This window comes from Salvia splendens, chromosome 14, assembly GCF_004379255.2.
Source record: "Salvia splendens isolate huo1 chromosome 14, SspV2, whole genome shotgun sequence".
NCBI classification, from domain to species: domain Eukaryota; kingdom Viridiplantae; phylum Streptophyta; class Magnoliopsida; order Lamiales; family Lamiaceae; genus Salvia; species Salvia splendens.
In genome coordinates this window covers 23900438-23919413 of record NC_056045.1, presented here as the reverse complement: position 1 = coordinate 23919413, position 18976 = coordinate 23900438, and the positions used below count along the sequence as shown (strand labels likewise).

At 35.0% G+C, this 18976-nt stretch overlaps 3 protein-coding genes and 1 long non-coding RNA gene across 5 annotated transcripts; 1 reads left to right on the top strand and 3 right to left on the bottom strand.

Annotated features, from left to right (window-relative positions):
* Nucleotides 1–7792: 7792 nt before the first annotated feature.
* LOC121764863 lies at nucleotides 7793–9049 on the bottom strand. Its single transcript, XR_006042644.1, has 2 exons — nucleotides 8820–9049; nucleotides 7793–8069 (listed from the first exon to the last, which is right to left on the bottom strand). It is a non-coding gene; the product is annotated as an uncharacterized LOC121764863 (long non-coding RNA).
* A 1871-nt stretch (nucleotides 9050–10920) lies between these two features.
* LOC121765391 lies at nucleotides 10921–12315 on the top strand. The gene is made up of 5 exons (XM_042161529.1): nucleotides 10921–11250; nucleotides 11331–11412; nucleotides 11522–11594; nucleotides 11665–11835; nucleotides 11924–12315. The coding sequence occupies exons 1-5, from the start codon at nucleotides 10998–11000 to the stop codon at nucleotides 12176–12178; spliced, it is 834 nt and encodes a 277-aa protein (XP_042017463.1). The 5' UTR covers nucleotides 10921–10997; the 3' UTR covers nucleotides 12179–12315.
* A 56-nt stretch (nucleotides 12316–12371) lies between these two features.
* Nucleotides 12372–14584, bottom strand: LOC121765390 (AT-hook motif nuclear-localized protein 7-like). Its single transcript, XM_042161528.1, has 5 exons — nucleotides 13946–14584; nucleotides 13530–13597; nucleotides 13321–13452; nucleotides 12959–13120; nucleotides 12372–12873 (listed from the first exon to the last, which is right to left on the bottom strand). The coding sequence occupies exons 1-5, from the start codon at nucleotides 14376–14378 to the stop codon at nucleotides 12553–12555; spliced, it is 1116 nt and encodes a 371-aa protein (XP_042017462.1). The 5' UTR covers nucleotides 14379–14584; the 3' UTR covers nucleotides 12372–12552.
* Nucleotides 14585–15961: 1377 nt separating this feature from the next.
* LOC121765388 (iridoid oxidase-like) lies at nucleotides 15962–18960 on the bottom strand. Of its 2 annotated transcripts, none has more exons than XM_042161526.1 (3): nucleotides 18837–18960; nucleotides 17457–18374; nucleotides 15962–16829 (listed from the first exon to the last, which is right to left on the bottom strand). In XM_042161526.1, the coding sequence occupies exons 2-3, from the start codon at nucleotides 18366–18368 to the stop codon at nucleotides 16212–16214; spliced, it is 1530 nt and encodes a 509-aa protein (XP_042017460.1). In that variant the 5' UTR covers nucleotides 18369–18374; nucleotides 18837–18960; the 3' UTR covers nucleotides 15962–16211. The 2 variants fall into 2 exon arrangements, with proteins under 2 accessions (XP_042017460.1, XP_042017461.1); XM_042161527.1 differs by having other exon boundaries at nucleotides 18701–18840.
* Nucleotides 18961–18976: the final 16 nt, after the last annotated feature.

Here is an 18976-nt window from a genome sequence, read left to right as displayed (position 1 = left end):
AGTACTAGTAATTGGGAAAGATGAATTACTCCAAATTACTTCGGCCGTTTAGGGCATCTGCATAAATGGGCTCTAAAAACAACTTAGCCCAAATTGGATAGAGAATAAATTGTAGGAGTAATTAATTGTTATAACAACCCAAACTTCATTTATATGATGAGTCTCCCCTACAAAAATCTAAATTTACCCCAAAGGTGGTCCAAAATAATTCTGAGTTAATTAAAGGAGGGAGCTTTTCCATAACTTTTGTTAGTAAAACCTATGATGTGAAATCAGTTGGAGATTATCGCCAAAGTTGACTTCCTTATTACTTAGCTGAGCTATTCAAACTTACACAACATTTACGAGTTTATTTGAATTTAATGTTCACATTTTCCGTATCAGTATTTAATAGTAGTATTGTATATATAAATTGCATTATTTTTTTCTCAATAAATAAATATAGGTCAATGTCACTTTTTATATACACAAAAAAAATAATTACTACTCCCTCAGTCCTACCTCAAGTGATCAACTTTCCATTTTGAGTTGTTCCACCTCAAATGATTGATTTCCTTTTTTAACTAAAAATAAAACTTTAACCATCTCTTACTTTATTATCTCTCTATCTCTTACTTTATTATCTCTCTATCTCTTACTTTATTCTCTCTTTATCTCTCTTACTTTTTCCTCTCTCATACTTATTCTCTCCACCTTAACTCAATACATATAATTTTATTAATTTCCGTGCCGAAAAGAAATCCATCACATGAGAAGGAACGGAGGGAGTAAATTTTAATTGGATGACATTTGGAACTTTTTCAATGTCGTAGATGCATATATATAGTATAGGTCAACATACATTGATTGCATTTACAATCATTTGTGATTTTTGATTTTTGATTTTTGATTTTTGATTTTTGTTTAGTTATGCAGAGTCACTTTTGAGTGGCTAAAATAGTGATAGACTCATAATAAAGGGGGAAAAGAGAATTGCAATACATTATTGTAAGGGAGTGTATTTGTATATACGAGAAGGTATGATAAAGAAATAGTAAAAGCGGATATGAAATAAATAATAGAAAGGCATGAGGTGGTGTTAAGAGGATACAAAGGTGCCAACATAACACGACAAAGAAGGCCATTGCTTGAGCAAAGAGGTACACCACGAAATATTGGTTTTTCCCAAATACGACGCCGTAATATCCACACAAGCTCCAATAGGTGGAACCGAACCTGTTGACAAAAATTGCATAGTCTTGAATGTTTTGTTAGCAGATTTAAACTTGTGGGCATCCCCCAGTTTGTCACTAACAACCCATTCATTCACTCTCCCTACCTCCAACAACCCCAGTGAATTATGTTGTTATAAAGGGATGATTGATCACCATTGAAGCCAAATAAAGCATATATATGTAGATGAGCCAGCTTCTTGCTCCACGGTGAAGTGATAGTCCAGCGACATTTCTTGCATTCTTGTCATCAAGCATTTACTGAAATAAATAAATAACCAAGAAATTAAAATGCTACCAAAGATAACAAGTTTGTGAAGATTACATTTGTTAAGTAGAAAATGTAGAGGGTGTTAGGGAGTTTAAACAAAAACGTGAACTATTTGGATATCCTGAAAGGCGTGAAACACTTTCGGATCAAATCAATTTGGCGGTTCTACCAATATTTGATCGGATACAATTCAGGTTTCGAAGATATTCGTAAGTTGATTCTGTATGTCCTTTTTTGAACCGAAAATTGATCAATAAGAAGAGGTTAAAATGAAACTTTGTGTCTCTTCACGAAGAGTTGCGTCTCTTCGTTTTGGGTAACCGAATTTAACCGATTTTCAAAGGGTTTCTAAAATTGCAAATTAGTCCTTCGACTATCAGAAAATATTTTTTCGGATGAATTTTCTGTACAGCAACTTTAATGAATTTTCTGTACAGCTCCAGCCAAGGGCTCTGCCCCTTGGACCCCGCTACTCGGGGGCGCTGCCCCCGAACCCCGTCTAGTCATAACGAATTCAAATAAGTGCACACTCCGCACTTCCAACTTATTTGATGTCTCATTATGATCACGTTGATCAATCAAGTTAATTCAATTACACTAAAATATCCAACAATCATCCCTTATTTTAGTGCAATCCTTGATTAACTAAAACAAGTCATCTCAAAATTCAAACTTTTGCATAAATGAAATATCGTAACGATTGAATTTCACCTTAGTACATTATACATTCCATACATTCGAATACCCATGGTGTATCTAAGGATTGAACCATGGGAACTCACTTTGATACACGAAGATAATGTACACAAAAGTTTACATACAAATATGTTCTATCTCGACACTATATTTACTAGCCTATGTCCTTATCCTTCATAAACTTGTCGAAGCCAAGTCCTAGCTTCTTGAAGCGGCTAACCTTCATGCTTATATAGGTAGTTCCTATATTCTTGCACCTACTTATGCAATTTTTCAATAGAACTATTAAGAATATATACATTCAACCTCCTTAACTTGTAGGTTTGAACACATACCTTGGGATAATTATTCAATGTGTTCCAATCTCAAAATATTAAACCTTCCTCATTGAATTCAGCATCTAGTGTCATACTAAATGGGAATTGGGTATCTTAATATCAGAGATTTGTAGTGGACTTTAATCCCATCCCTATAGCCGACTTGTGCACAAGATCTCTACTTAACCCTTTGGTCAAATGATCCGCTAAATTGTTGAGTTCTCACAAACTCCACAGAAATCACACCATCCGTAATAAGTTCACGAACCATGCTATGTCTAACACATAAGTGATTTGACTTTCCATTATACACTTGACTATATGCCTTAGCCAAGGTAGCTGCGCTATCGCATCTGATAAATATAGGTGATATCGGTTTAGGCCACAATGGAATTTCTTAAATTAAATTCCTTAGCCATTCAGCCTCTTTAACGGCTGCTACTAATGCCACAAACTCTGATTCCATTGTTGAATTTGTGATACAAGTTTGTTTCTTTGATGCCCAACATATAACACCACCTCCAAGAAGGAATACCCAACCACTTGTGGAAGAATGATCTTCCATATTGGTAATTCAACTTGCATCCGAATAACCTTCAAGAACAGAAGGGAATCCAGAATAAGACAAACTATAATTCGTGGTTCCTTTTAAGTATTTAAATACTCGATTCATTGCTTGCCAATGGATTAAACTTGGATTGTGAGTATATCGACTCAATTTTCCAACTGCAAAGGCTATATCGGGTATAGTACTAATCATGGCATACATGAGTGATCCAATAGCCTTTGAATACTCAAGCTGATTCACAACAACTCCTTTATTAGGCACGAGTTTTGCACTAGGATCAAAAGGAGTCTTAACTAGAGAACAATCTTTGAAATTAAATTTATCCAACACCTTCTCAATATAGTGTGATTGAGAAATGGAAATTCCTTGTTCTCCATGTGTGATCTTTATTCCAAAAATCACATCTGCCTTCCCAATGTCTTTCATCTCAAACTTAGATGACAAAAATTCCTTTGTTTTATCCACTTGATCTTGGTCAGTACCAAAGATCAACATGTCATCTACATATGAGCAAATGATCACCCATTTACCAGTAGTGTCGAATTTGCTATATACACACTTGTCTGCTTGGTTTAATACAAAACCATTAGACAACACCACGCCATCAAACTTTTGATGCCATTGCTTGGGGGCTTGCTTTAGTCCATAAAGAGATTTTACCAATTTACATACCTTATGTTCATTACCAGGCATGACAAAGCTATCTGGTTGTTTCATGTAAATCACTTCATCCAATTCACCATTCAAAAAGGCAGTCTTAACATCCATTTGGTGAATTTTTAGATTATGTATAGCAACAAGTACTAACAATAATCTAATTGTGAAAATCCTTGCAACAGGAGCATAGGTGTCAAAGAAATCAATTCCTTCCTTTTGTCTAAAGCCTTGGATAACCAATCTAGCTTTATATTTGTCTATGCTTCTATCCACCTTCAACTCGTTTTGAAGATCCATTTACTATACAAAGGTTCACACCCAGGTGGTAAATCAGTCAGTTTCCATGTATTATTTTGGATTATAGAATCCATCTCATCTTGGATTACCTCTTTCCAAAATGCAGCATCCCTTAAAGCCATAGCTTCTTTGTAGGTCCTTAGATCATCACCAATATTAAAACAATATTGATATTGAAAATTAATTTCATTCCTTGATCCCTCATTTAATTTCTGAATTTCGCCAAATATCACGTAAAATGATAAAATGATAGGTTTATTGCATAGAATGATAGTTTTGCCGGATAGAATGATACTCTGACTTGATAAAATGATACTTTTAACTGACTGATAAAATGATAGGTTTATTGCATAGAATGATAGTTTTGCCTGATAGAATGATACTCTGAGTTGATAAAATGATACTTTTGACTGACTGATAAAATGATAAAATGATAGGTTTATTGCATATAATGATAGTTTTGCCGGATAGAATGATACTCTGAGTTGATAAAATGATACTTTTGACCGACTGATAAAATGATAAAATGATAGGTTTATTGCATAGAATGATAGTTTTGCCGGATAGAATGATACTCTGAGATGATAAAATGATACTTTTAGCTTATAAATGTTAGGTTTACTGCATAAAATGATAGTTTTGTCGGATAGAATGATACTTTCTGCCGATAGAATGATAGTTTTGTCGGGTAGAATGATACTTTCAGCCGATAGAATGATAGGTATTTTTGGTGTATACAATGACATTTTTGTTTAATAAAATGATACTTTTACCTGATAAAATGATAATCTAAACGGATAAAATTACAGAAACCTTATAAAAATGATAGTTTTTCCGGATAGAATGATACTCTGAGTTGATAAAATGATACTTTTAACTTATAAATGTTAGGTTTACTGCATAAAATGATAGTTTTGCCGAATAGAATGATACTTTCAGCCGATAGAATGATAGTTTTGCCGGGTAGAATGATACTTTCAGCCGATAGAATGATAGGTATTTTTGGTGTATAAAATGACATTTTTGTTTAATAAAATGATACTTTTACCTGATAAAATTATAATCTAAGCGGATAAAATGACAGTAACCTTATAAAAATGATAGTTTAGCTGAAGAAATTACATATAAGCTGATAAAATGATACTTTAACGTGACAAAATGACATAAAACTGATAAAATGATAGTTTTTCCGGATAGAATGATACTTTCAGCCGATGGAATGATAGGTATTTTTGGTGTATAAAATAACATTTTTGTTTAATAAAATGATACTTTTACCTGATAAAATGATAATCTAAGCGGATAAAATGACAGTAACCTTATAAAAATGATAGTTTAGCCGAAGAAATTGCATATAAGCTGATAAAATGATACTTTAACGTGACAAAATGACATAAAACTAATAAAATGATAGTTTTGCCGGATAGAATGATACTCTGAGTTGATAAAATGATACTTTTGACTGACTGATAAAATGATAAAATGATATATGTTAGGTTTATTGCATAGAATGATAGTTTTCCCGGACAGAATGATACTCTGAGTTGATAAAATGATACTTTTGACTGACTGATAAAATGATAAAATGAGCGAAATTTGGATACGTAAATTTTATCATGAGCGAAATGACATATTTACCCCCGCGCTTTTTTTATGAAGTAAATCTAAGTTTGAATATCAACCGCGTGATTTTAAAAATGTGTGGTCCAGATTTGGTTATAGGGTTATTACGGAAATTAGGGTTATCATTATAATGCACCTCTATAGGGATTTTCATATCCTTAATGCTAAATAATGCCAAAACCCAAAACTAATTCCATGCATTGATTTTTGTCATCTGATGGTTGATTTTGATGCCATTTATCATTAGTTTAATTATTAAAAAAAACTGAAAAGGACAATAATGGAATAGCAAATTCACGCCAGTTATTAATTGCCCATAATTCACGCTATTTTTTTATTCCCTGCATACACGCCTATTATTTTCATTCCCCAAATATACTTAGTATATCAAATTAATCTACAAACTCCTTAATTCACGTTTCATAAATTTGAGATGTCCATTCTCAGATTTTTAATAATTACTTTATTAGTATAATTTACCTCCTTCCATACCATGATATTTCATGTTAATTTACAAAGGTGCAGCGAGAAGTGTGAAACTAATAACGGAATATAATGTTATGAAGTACATGATTGACAGTTTTTAGGCCATGTTTGGTAGCCAGGATTCTGTCTGGGAAAGTAATCTGATTTCTTAAATTTTAAATTCCTGTGTTTGTTTCCGTTTTTAATCAAACTGGGAAAGTAATCAAAATCCTAAAACAAGGAAAGTTAGTACAACTTTCCAGGATTCTGAATCTTAACTTTTCTTAGATATTCTTTTTCCCAGTTTTAGGATTCTTATATATTTAATGCAATATAATACAGTTTATTATTATTATTATTATTATTATCATTATTATTATTGTTATTATTTATTACAATGTTTTAAAAATAATTTAAAAGTATAAACCATACTTAATTTCAAGATAATAAATAACTATAATTCAAATTATCATAATTATAACTATATTATTAATATTTATTTTTATTATAATAATAATAATAATAATAATTTATTAAATAATTAAATTTAATTATAATTATATAATAATATAATAATTATTAATTTATAAATTAGTAATTAACAATAAAATTGTAGTGAAATTTTAAATTATAAAATTTATTCAATTAAAAATTAAGTAAATATAATGATAATAATAATAATAATAATAATAATAATAATAATAATAATAATAATAATAATCTTATTTATTATTATATTATTATATATTATGATGTATAATCCATATTTAAACTATCCATTGTAATAATAAATAAAATAATATAATTATTATCATTTGTAATTAATAATTTATTAAATACTATGTATTATTATTTATATATAAAAAATGATAAGTATATTTTTAGTTTAGTGTTTAAGTCAAATATATACTTTCAAATCTTGATATTTTCCAAACACGGGAAAATAAAGTTATTAGAAATCATATTCCCGGGATTCATTTTCCCAGGAATTATTTTCCTTGCCAACTTTACTTTCCCGCCAATCAAACATGGTCTTAATGTACAAGAAATAATGTACGCGTAATGTCTAGGAATGTACAGTCCAAATTTAAATTATGTACGTGTTTTAGGGAATAATGTTTAGGCTAAGTAGAACTAAATAATGTGTGCCAAGTGGCCTTTAATGTACATGCGTCATACTAAATGATATACCTGTGTAAGTATTTAATGTTTGGCGAGAGTTGAATCCATACCATTTGGGTTTAGCAATCCATTGGGCTAGGTTGTAGTACAAACTCACAAAAGAAACCATCACCAAGGGCACGGAGTTTGAATCATTCCCCTTGGTTTTATCAACCCATGGTGCTGGGGTATAGTACCATCACATTAATTAAATTTTATTTTTTAATGTGTGTTTTAGATTTGGTATAGTAAGTAATGTACCATTAGTATCTAATAATGTACATTCGTAACACTGAATAATGTACAGATTGAAGAGAATAATATTGAAAAGAACTTGAATTCATGCCCTTTAGGTTTAGTAATCCATGAGGCTAGGTTGTAGTACCCATTCACAAATGAAAATTATCACCAAGAGCGGGAAGTTTGATTCATTCCCTAGGGTTTATCATTCCATGGGCTAGGGTATAGTACCACAACATGAATTAAATTTTATTTTTTATGTGTGTTTTAGATTTGGTACAATAAATAATGTACAAATAGTATCTAATAATGTATAATCATAACAGTGAATAATGTACAGATTGCAGAGAATAGTGTACAATGCATTAGCAAAACAATATTCCCAAGTATTAGACATTCTTCAAAACGTAAGTTACAAACCATTCATTGTTTTCTGTCACCCTCTTACTTTAAAATAAAAAACATTCTAATCTAATATAGACGGACGCATCATTGTTTTCACACATCAATTGGCATGTCATCGTCGAAGTCGTTATCGAATTCAACACCGGCCATCTTTGTACCTATTCAGAAACAGATTCATTCGTTATTACTAGTCATAACGGAATTACATTATTAGCAAATAAATATTTACATTAATAAATAATGTAAATAACATGTAAACTAATGTAAATCACATAGTGAGTATAATGTAAATACTTTTCTAATGTGAGTGCACATAATGTAATGTGCACTGCTGTAAAAATAGAACATGTCATAATGTAAAACATGCACATCAATAATGTAGCACAGTCATGAACACTAAAGAGCACAATGTGATAATATAATAGAGAATAATGTAACAAACTAGTTGAGGATAATGTAGCACTCTTATTCAGTAATGAACTAAATGTACAGAACATCCCGCAAAACATGTATAGCAATCGATTACCTTTATGTAAAAACGAATACTACAAGCACACACAATCAAATTAGGGATCAACAACTGAATATTTTGACAATTGCATATTACATGCTGCTAATTTGACAATTTTTCTTGCGAAAAAAAGAATGAACAAAGATCCAAATTTGACATCAATCAATATACCAGAAACAGTTGTTAGAATAAGTAGTAATCATAGAAGAATACAAAACACATACAAAATATTCAATAAACTAGAAATTGTACAACCCTAACCCGTATAATGAACGAATTACTGAATCGCAATGTACATTCTTGGAAGGAAAATTCTAGTTTTGTAAAGAAAAAAACGACATCAAATTTCTAAAACAAATTTCTTGCTCCCTCATTGCTTTTTGGTCCAAATATTTACCTGATTTTGGGCTTTAGAAAAATCGGCGACTCCTGGTTGCACCTAAAAACAAAATAAGACCTTCGAATGATGAGAATAAGAAGGGGAAATCATGTTTGCACGGTCAATCGACGGTGAAATCTGTTCTTTGGATTAAAAAATACGGCAGTTAGGGTTTTGGATGTGGGAGAAGGTTAGAGAGATGTGAGAGATGAAAGAGAGTGGAATGACGGAGAGAGAGTGGTTTGTGAATCGTCTCTCATAATTATCCCGTGGAATTATAGGACCTGCAGTTTTAAAACAGATTTAATAAGCACCGTGTTTACAATTCTGCCCCCATAATGTGCATTATGCGTGAAATAATGTAGCCTGTGCAATTTAAATCACATCCACCCAATCCAATCCATCTATCTAATGGCTATGATTTGTTTTATGTTTAAGACTAAAAGGGTATTGGGACCTTAATGCACCCCAATAAATATATACGAAAAAAATCCAACCTAACGTAATTAAATCAAAATTGATCCGATAATGTCGAATATTTTTAGTAATTGCGAAGAAGAATCGTGGAAGCTGCCTTCGCCTTTGCGTCCCACTTCATCGTACGAAAAAGATCTCGCAGTTCCAATTTCCAGCAGCCATCACATTAGCTAAAGCAAAACTGAAAAAGAAAAAGCAAACCGTAGGCCCCAAAATTTCATTAAATCAATCTTTTCTTGGTGGACTTGCGCAAGGTACACGTATACCTCCAAAATTATGTTATTATTAGTACTACTATTATATAATTAATTAACTAATTTCCTCCTAAACTAATATAAAATCTAGTTTTTATAGCTATTCTATTTTAAAATTTTACAATAATATTATTTCGGCTTTAATATCTTAAGTTAAGCCCAATTATCTACCATCCATACAAAAATTTGTAAAAAAAATTAAGTATAATATTTGAAATAAGAGAAAGAAAGCATATTCTCCCTTCGTCCCTAAGAAGTATAAACAGTTGGTGCGGCACGTGTTTTAATCTATAATTGATATAGTAAGAGAGAGATGGAAAGAAAAAAATAAATAAATTATTGTTAGTAGAGAATGAGTCTCATCTCATTAGAGAAAAAGAAGTTTTTAAAATTAGAAAGTGTATACGTTTTAAAGACGACGGACTAAAAATGAAATAGTTCATACTTTTCAGCGACTTGAGAATAATTAATAGACTTTACTCCCAACCTCTTTCATGTAGTAACTATTGGAATTCGAGGTTTCAGGTTGTTGCAGCTTGTAATTTAATTGTTTGTCACACACGAAAATCTTTAATATGCAACTAGTTATTAGTCATCGCCACATAAACACCCAACTTCTTGTAGGTTGCCATACACAGTACGTACCCATAATATGCAACATAATTATATACAAAGACTTTGAAAGTAAACCAAATATATTATGCTTTTACATGTCTTCTGTAGGATAATTTGGAAAGGACAAAAATTATAGGAGTAATACACTTTAATTATTTGGAAACAACTTTAGACTAATAAAGCATAGTCTCCTTAACAAATTAATTGCTTGTCGCAATCTTGCAAAACGGTTGATAGAGAAATAGATGGATTAATTAATTTAACCATCCAACAAATTAAAGGCATAATTCTTTATATTTGCTTCTAAGTTCTAAATTTTAGTTGAAAGAGCGAGTTTGATCTTACTATAGTTGTAAGGATATGAATGGATTTAGCCTTTGCAGCTTTGGGTAAAATTAATCATAAACAGTAAAAGAAAAAAAAACAGCAGTAACTAATAAGTAGTGGTACTAGTACAAAGTAATAAACCAAAAAATGTAAAAAGTGCTTTAACTGAATCGAATAATTTTTTGGCATGATTTACAATTTTAATGGGAGAATAATTTTTGACTGATCAAATCCCATGGCTTTCTTAATTCTTAAATGATATTCTCCGAAAACAAGAACCGTTATCATAGTCAGAAACGCTCAACAAATTTTGAACGACATGATTCCATCTTCTATATTTATACGAATATATGATAACAAAATCGAATAAAAAATCAAAACTGAAAATGAATAAGTATAAGAATTCCAAGAGTCATGTATAAGTAAAAAGCAAAACTGAAAAAGAAAGCGTAGACCCTCTGAATTCTCCAATCCATCTAGTATATAACTTCCACTAAACTTGCCAAATTCCAAAAGAGAAAAAATGTCTGCTAAATCATCTGATCCAAAGAAGAAAATTCTGGTAGCCTCCGACGATGAGAGCAGTGACTACGAAGATGACTCTGAGCCCGAAACTGATCTCGGGCTCGGTCTGTCTCTGGACAAACTCAATCTCGGCCCGAAAAAGAAGCTCCTCATTCTCTGCCTAGGCGGCCTCCTTGTTAGCAGAGTTCACCTCAAGGATAAGGCCACTGTTCGAGGCCTTCGCCCCGATGTTGTTTATGGCAAATTTCTCGGTATTATTCCTCACTTTTTTTTGTATTTTCTACTATAATATTATCTTCTTTTTTCTTGATTTTGTGTTTTCATGTCACAGTTTTTAAGAGGCCGTTTTGCACTGATTTTCTCAACTTCTGCTTTCAACGGTTTGAGGTTGCTCTGTGGTCTTCTGCAAGAGAGTAATTCTAATCTTCATTTATTTCTTTCTTTCTCTTTCTTTCTTTTCCATTCATATTTAGTTATGTATGAATAATGTTTTACTATGATTTTGAATGCATGATTGCTCAGGCATAACATAGAAGGTGTTTTAACCAATATCACTGGTGGGAGTGCTAACAGAAACAAGTTGCTATTCGTTTGGGTAAGTAATACATAATGAAAAAAATGGTACTAACAGTATTGATTTTCTTGGGTTGTACTGATTTTTTTAGGCACAAGAAGAGTGCAAAGAGTCTGGATTTTACTGCTTGAACAAAGGGGAGAAGCCACTGTTTCTGAAAGAATTGAAAGATGTGTGGGGGAGCAGAACCTGCAAAGGGAAATACTCTGCTTCAAACACTCTGTTGATTGATGATGAACCTCACGTATCCCTTCTCAATCCGGTAACTAACTACTCTTTTTTTTTAATCGAGATTTCAAATTATATCGAAAAAATAGCAAGACCGAGCTTTGATCTAACTGTATTCGCAGCCCAACACAGCTATATTCCCGCAGCCGTACAAGAAGCACGACAGGGCTGATACATATTTAGGTCCGAATGGCGAGCTGCGGAAATATCTTGACGCCGTCGCAGATGCAGACGACGTTACTGCATACGTCAAGGATCATCCGTTGGGACAGCGTGCGATAACGCCGTCCCACCCCAACTGGGACTTCTACAGCAAGGTTGTTCGCCGCCACGGCAAGGTTGTTGAAGATTCTGTTGCGGAATCTTCTGCTAAGTGAAATGTTTTAATGTGATGGATGCCTATGTTTATAATAAACTTGTTTTTCAACAAAAAAATGTACGGCAGTATGAAGTATCTTTTTCATGTTGATGAGTATTTTGCTTGATATATCTATGGAGTTATGTTTCTGAGCTACTTTTTAAAGCTTATGTTGTTTGTGACTGATTTTCTATGTATATATCCACTTTAGATTCCAAAGATTAGACTTATAAGCTGAGATAATCAAGTAAACATAATTTCAAAGAGAAACAGAGTCATGAACAAAAAAGTAAAGAGAAAAAAACATCTGGTGATTTCTAGCAATGACTAAGAATATATGATGCTAGAGCTAACCGGATCCGAAACACCAACTAAAACAGTGACTACCTTTGATCAATGCTCCTCGACAGATACGGAAATGTTAATGTCAGGGTACAAAACTCTGTGATCAGAGCCATTCCAATCAGCAGTGTTGTTATCAGTGGATGCGGAATTTGGATGCTCTTTATTGCAAAAGCTGTTGTCGGGCTCTCCCAGGTACTGTGGTGCCGGGTTGGGAAAGACGTTCGTCTGTGGTGGAGCCTGTGATATTGGAGTCGCTGCAGTCACTGTGGTGGACAGAGGGAACTGGACTGAAGGAGCAACTCTTGGCTCGCACTGCTGCTTTTGTTTCTGCATCTTGAAACCATTTGGCACAAAGCTCCCAACTACAATCTGATGTGTATGTATTTTGATGTCATTTAATGAACTGAGAAGAAACTTATATGGATGTATTCAGATCAAGGGGGAAAGTGAGGACCTGGATTGGACTAGCTGCCATGAGCAGACCGGCAATGCCACCACCTATTACGCGACCATCAGGGCTGGCTAGTGAAACGGTTAATCCACCAGATCGGCTTTTCATTCCACCATTATCAGAAACCGTGTATGATCCCCTTAGAGTTAAAATCTCAAAACGCCCCTGCATCAGTTCAAAGTTTCAAGGTTATACTTTACACGCCATGTTTTCTACAAAAATGAAAGAATCGGTTTGCTATTGAATCTATCATACGAAACATGCCCATTCGAGGGCAAATGGAACCTTAATCAGATATCAAATCAACCACAAAAACATCATCAGCAACTTCTGTGAGTTTTGTGGTGGACAAGGAGCATTAATACCTCGTATGTGAGTAGCCCGCCCGACATACCAGGCTGACGAAGCGTAACATTGGAGACAGATCCATTAGCAGAAAGAACACAGACCCCTCTGTCACCCTTCTGAGCAAAGGTGAGTATCTTCCCAGCAACATCCTGCAAAATATACTTAATTCTTAGTTAAACTTTTGTAACAAAGATTCTGTCTGAGAATCAACATCGATTGTCATTACCTCTCCTGTATGTGCAGTCACAACATGCGGCGTAAAATCCCCTCCTGCTGTGTTTGCAAACAATTCACCTGAAAAATGTAAAGGTTATACTAGAATATAAAGAACCCTAGTTCTGAAATTGCATTTTCCCTAATTTTGGGGGAGAGCAATAGAGTAGTACTATAAAACAACAAGGAAGACAATGAAATCCCCAAACATTGACTTTTCTGAGTTAAGATTTAGAGAAAAAGTTAATCTGAAATCACACTAGCAATTAGTTTTCCCCTTTTCAAACCACAAAAGATTATAGCAGAAATGTGAAAAAAAAAACAGGAAAATAAAGTCAACATTGAATCAAAAATGAAATCTTTGAGAAAATCGTCAATATGTAAAAGTAAAAAAAATATTGCAACAGTGCATAAATTAAACAAACTCACCTAAAGAAGCATAAATTTGCCAGTTTCCGGTAGCTGAATGTTTACCGCGGCCTTTTTTGGAGGCGGAGGAGTTGTCATACGACCTTGGCGTTGATATAGTAAAGCCGGCGGCGGCCTGCATCACCGTCGGGGATTTAATATACGCCGGATTCAAGTTGCCATCGGCATCATACTTTCTAGGCCTCCCTCTCTTCTTCTTCACCGTCGCTAAATCGCTATTTCCACCACCATCAATCACCACTACGCCCATCTCCACCGCCGCCGCGCTCTTCTCCATACTTACCACCACCTCAGAAACCATTCCACCGCCGCCGGCGCCGGGACCACCAACTCCGCCGTGAGCGGCATAATCGCCACCACTCAGCGGTGGCGAATCAAAGCCAGGATTTCCGCTTAGCGAGCCGGAATCCGCGCTCTCTCTGTCTACCTCCATAAATCTTCCTTTTTAACAAGCTTTGTGGAGTAGTAGAAATTTAGCGAGAGGAGGAAAAGATTTGATTTTTTTGAAAGATTAGTAGGTGGAAACAAATGGCGCCACAAAGTTTCAACCAAAAATTTATTTGTTGTTGATTTCAATTTCTACAGCTTTATTTTCTGATTTGAGCTCTTAAATAAGAGAGAATTAAATCAATTTTGTCTGCAAGTTTTTGGTGTGTAAAAGTGAGAGGGTATAATATTTTTCTTTGTTTTACATAATTATGAATTCTTAAATAATTGGTGAGATTTGTTTGCTATTGTGGAGATTACGATATAGTAAAGTACATTTAGTAATAATTCGGAATTATTTATATTCTTTTAATTTTGTTTTGCTAACTTACGGTTGGTATTATTTCGTATTAAAATAAGGATAAGGAATTAAATTAATTCGGAGATCCATTTTTTGGGAACATATTCTTGGGATTATTTGTCGAATTAATTTCGAAATCAAAATCCCTGGTGATGTGCTGGCATATTACTTTAGTCATTTTTGTTTCATTATAAAGGATTTATTATTTTTTGGTAAGGGATTATATATGCAAATTCATTAATGTTTTATGGGTGTATATAATTTTGGGATCTTTTGTTTTATTTAATTTTGTTCGCGAAATATTGAAGTAGTAGTACCTAAATAAATGTTTCTTGAAAATATTATCTCAAGCATCCCGGAATTCAACTTCGGATAAAAGTCACCGGTGGATACTGTTTGAGTTTGAAATCTCAAATCATTTGACTATTTGAGTATTGTCTGAGGTTCGATTCATAATGTTTTTTGCTGACAATTTATTTTGCAAATTTATCAACGTTTAATAAATTTATAATTTCCAAATCTACTAATTGTATTATAGTTTGACAAGTGTATTCAACTGTCCAAAATAGTAAGATTTGAATTCGTTGGGTAACGGATAGTTTGAAGCGAGTAAAGAAAAAAATGGATAGTTTGAAGCGAGTAAATAAATAAAAACGGATAATTTGAAGCGATAAAAAAACGGATAGTTTGAAGCAAGTAAACAAAAAAGTTTAAAATTTTAAAATTTTAATTAAAAAAAAATTAAAAATCAAATAAAATGCAACTCATCACTCGCATAATCTGTAAGTTGGTTGCACGACAATACGTAATTGGATGAGGAACGGGGGCACGTGGCAGGTTTGCACCACAACATGTTACACACTAGACCCGTTCCCGGCAGGTGGCTGTGACCAGCGAGAACTCAGAGTGGTAGTTTGACAAAGAACAAGTCATGACCAACGAGGCCAATGAACTTAATGTCCCACGTTGATTGTAAAAGCAATTGATATGGAGTTTATAGATTAAATGGATTGTTTCTCCTAACATATTATTAGTTTTTAGGATAAGTTCTCTTATTTAATTTGATCAATAACAGAAAAACAATTAATCAGGAATAAAATGATTGTAACCTTGAGGAAACGTACTAATAGGGAATACTACTACAAAACCATCAGTTGATTACACTATTCAATGTTCGCTTCCAACATTCCTAGTCCTTCGACCCATGTTTAACAAAATGCACTAACAAATTTCTTGTTAACTCTCTTTTTTATTTAAGAAACATAAACATCTACGTGAACAATTGTTACAATTCCAAACATATGGAGTATATATTTATATACAAGGAATCCAATACAAGATCTTATTTCCCCACCAATCCTAACAAGCAACAACCAATTTTATATCAACCTCGATCGGTCTAAATCAACATTCAAATTAACACAACATGATCGATCTTCATTTTCGTTATGTCTCTTTTAGGAATGAGCATGCTGATTTTTATTTGGAATATGGAATGGGTATAGCCCTCAACGGCACAGCTTTCCTCAGCGTGATTCCCATCCTCTCGCTCATATCCATCTCCGCCGCCTTAACTCCGCCGCCCAACACCCAATCAAAGGAGTGCAGCACTGACCCCAAGGCCAACGGCAGCACCCGCGCGGCGAGTGGCAACGCCGGGCACATCCGCCGTCCTGAGCCGAAGGGTATGAACTCGTAGTGGTGGCCCTTGTAGTCCGGCGCCGTGTTGGGATCCATGAACCTCTCCGGCTTGAACTCATGCGGATCCTTCCACTTTTTGGGGTCTCTTCCGATGGCCCAAGCGTTGACAAGGATTTGGGTTTCTTTGGGAATGTGAAACCCTAGCAATTTGCATGACTCCATGGCTTTGTGGGGGACTAGGAAGGGGAGTGGTGGATGCAATCTTAGGGTTTCTTTGATTACAGCTTTTAGGTATGGGAGCTCTTCCAGCTTTTCTTCTTGTACCTCTTCTCCAGTCCCGATTACAGTTCGGAGCTCTGTCTGGACTTTTTGGAGGGCGTTCGGGTTGTGGAGGAGCTCTGCCATCGCCCACTCTAGCGTGCTAGTGGTGGTGTCGGTCCCCGCAGTGAACATCTCCTACAGACACAAATTTCGAAAATATGCAAGCATGGACAGAAATGGTATCTACAATTATAATTGGTTGACACACTATGTAGCAATATATCCAACCACTAAAATGTTATTCCAAAAGACTTTTCACCTCATATTTATTATTGGATAAATTGCCAAATAAATCATGAAAATAGTCCAATTCTAGTTTGTCAAGTACTTTTCCAATCTGGAATGAAAAATCACCAAGTTTTAGAATTTCAAAATTGACTCGTACGTCGTTTTTTCCAATGAAACCCGTGATCAATGATGAGTGATGACAACCAGATTTTACAGTTATCCCACAATCATTTATATTATCGTCGTTTTGTCCACGCAGATAAATCTGGTTGTCACATCATTAATGGTTTCATAGATGCACGATGTATGAGATAATTGCAAAATCCCCAAACTTGATAATTAATCATTCCAATTTTTAAAAATTTAGGACAAATCCAAATTTGATTATTTTTCGTGATTTATTTAGCTATTTGTCCTGTAATTTTGTTTTAAGTTTAGCACCTACTATGTGAGAAGAAATTATTTTCAGAATTCGAAGTTTTCACGTTTATAAACTTAAATTCACCAAATATAAGAGCAATCGGAAGAACTTACAAAGACGATGACGTTGATGATGGTTGAAGAGAAGACGGCAGGCCCTTCAACGCCGTCACCTCTGTATTCCAAAAGCACATCCAAGTAATCTTTCTTCTTCTCCTCCTCATCAAGTTCCTCTCTCTCGCTCATCCTCTCTCTCAAGAACTCTCCCGCCACATCGAACGCCCGTTTCACGTGAAACTGCGTCCGCCTCCTTATCCTCTGCGGGTCCGCCCACCTCAGCACCGGAAAGTAATCCGCCATATTCGGCTTCGCAGCGAACTCCATCGTCTTCCCTGTGTGGTAGAAGAACTTTGCCCCTCTCTCCGACCCCGAATTCAACACATCCTTCGAGAACATCAGGTTTCCGATCAGGTTGAACGCCATCACGAAGAAGAACCTCCCCACGTCCGCCTCTGCCCCGGCGGAGTCCCTGACACACTGCAGCATCTGGCGGATGCACCTGGCCCTGACGCCGCGCATTGCGTCGAGGGGGGCGGCGGCGAAGAACTCGGCCGTGCAGAGGCGGCGGAGGGTGCGCCACTGGGGGCCGTACTGGGCGGTGATGAGGGAGCCCTCGTTGGCTACGTCGCCCTTCATGGACTCGTAGATCTTGCGGCCAGCCAGCACGGCATCGTGCTGCTTGAACATGGCGCGCGCGGCCTCGTCCGAGGAGACCACCACCGTCGTCATGGAGCCTAGCCGGAGGGTCATGACGGCGCCGTGCTTGCCGGCCAATTCCGCGAAGGAGCGGTGGGGGGCGGACGTGCTCCCCGCCAGCTGGAACATGTTTCCCACCACGGGCCACGGGCGTGGCCCGGGTGGGAGGCGCCCTAGCTCTTCCAGCTGGCGGTGGCGCCGCTCCGTCGATACGGCCCATGCTGCCCACAGGAGAAGGGCTACAACAATTCCAGCTATCTCGTAGTCCATTTTTCACTGTATGTTAAATTTGCAATAGAAATATTTTACATCCGAATAATCAAAATACTAAGTAACATAGTACTAATAAAAATAATAACAGTGCAATAGAAAAGTATTTTGATCGAGAAGTTTATCAATAATGTAATGTAGAAAGTTACTCCACACGCGACATCCAAGCAATAAAATTTTATTTTATTGTGTAAAAGTATGTAGGAGATTTGAAGAGATGATTTTAACAGAGATAGTAGCTATATCTATATGAATAGCACTAATTACACATGCATAGCATAGTTTTATACTATGATCTATTGTAATGAAATGTAAGTATGTCATAAAGATACCTGTTAAATTCAAATAGTATTTGAATTTTTTCTTTCTTTCACAAAGCTAGATGAGCGCACAGAAGTAGTAGTTGAATCTATAATTCTATAATTAGTTTTGAATCTCTCTATATGGCTTCATTAATGAATTGCTTACCTCCACAATTTCTCTCTGCACAATGTAGTGTGTGTATGTGTGAGTGCGATAAGTAATAATTTGGTCTGGCATATATAAATCTGAGTACGCATTTAGTACTTCTCAAAATATTACTCCCTCTTTTCCATTATAATGAATGC

What these genes read in the sequence shown, in the direction of transcription:
- LOC121765391 (XM_042161529.1), top strand. Translation starts at nt 10,998, where the DNA reads ATGTCTGCTAAATCATCTGATCCAAAGAAGAAAATTCTGGTAGCCTCC. An exon ending in CTGTGGTCTTCTGCAAGAGA is followed by an intron (nt 11,413 to 11,521) that starts GTAATTCTAATC and finishes ATGATTGCTCAG; the next exon opens with GCATAACATAGAAGGTGTTT. An exon ending in ACGTATCCCTTCTCAATCCG is followed by an intron (nt 11,836 to 11,923) that starts GTAACTAACTAC and finishes CTGTATTCGCAG; the next exon opens with CCCAACACAGCTATATTCCC.
- LOC121765390 (XM_042161528.1), bottom strand. Translation starts at nt 14,378, where the DNA reads ATGGAGGTAGACAGAGAGAGCGCGGATTCCGGCTCGCTAAGCGGAAAT. An exon ending in GCAAATTTATGCTTCTTTAG is followed by an intron (nt 13,598 to 13,945) that starts GTGAGTTTGTTT and finishes TACATTTTTCAG; the next exon opens with GTGAATTGTTTGCAAACACA. An exon ending in TGGCAGCTAGTCCAATCCAG is followed by an intron (nt 12,874 to 12,958) that starts GTCCTCACTTTC and finishes CATACACATCAG; the next exon opens with ATTGTAGTTGGGAGCTTTGT.
- LOC121765388 (XM_042161526.1), bottom strand. Translation starts at nt 18,368, where the DNA reads ATGGACTACGAGATAGCTGGAATTGTTGTAGCCCTTCTCCTGTGGGCA. An exon ending in TCATCAACGTCATCGTCTTT is followed by an intron (nt 16,830 to 17,456) that starts GTAAGTTCTTCC and finishes TTGTGTCTGTAG; the next exon opens with GAGATGTTCACTGCGGGGAC.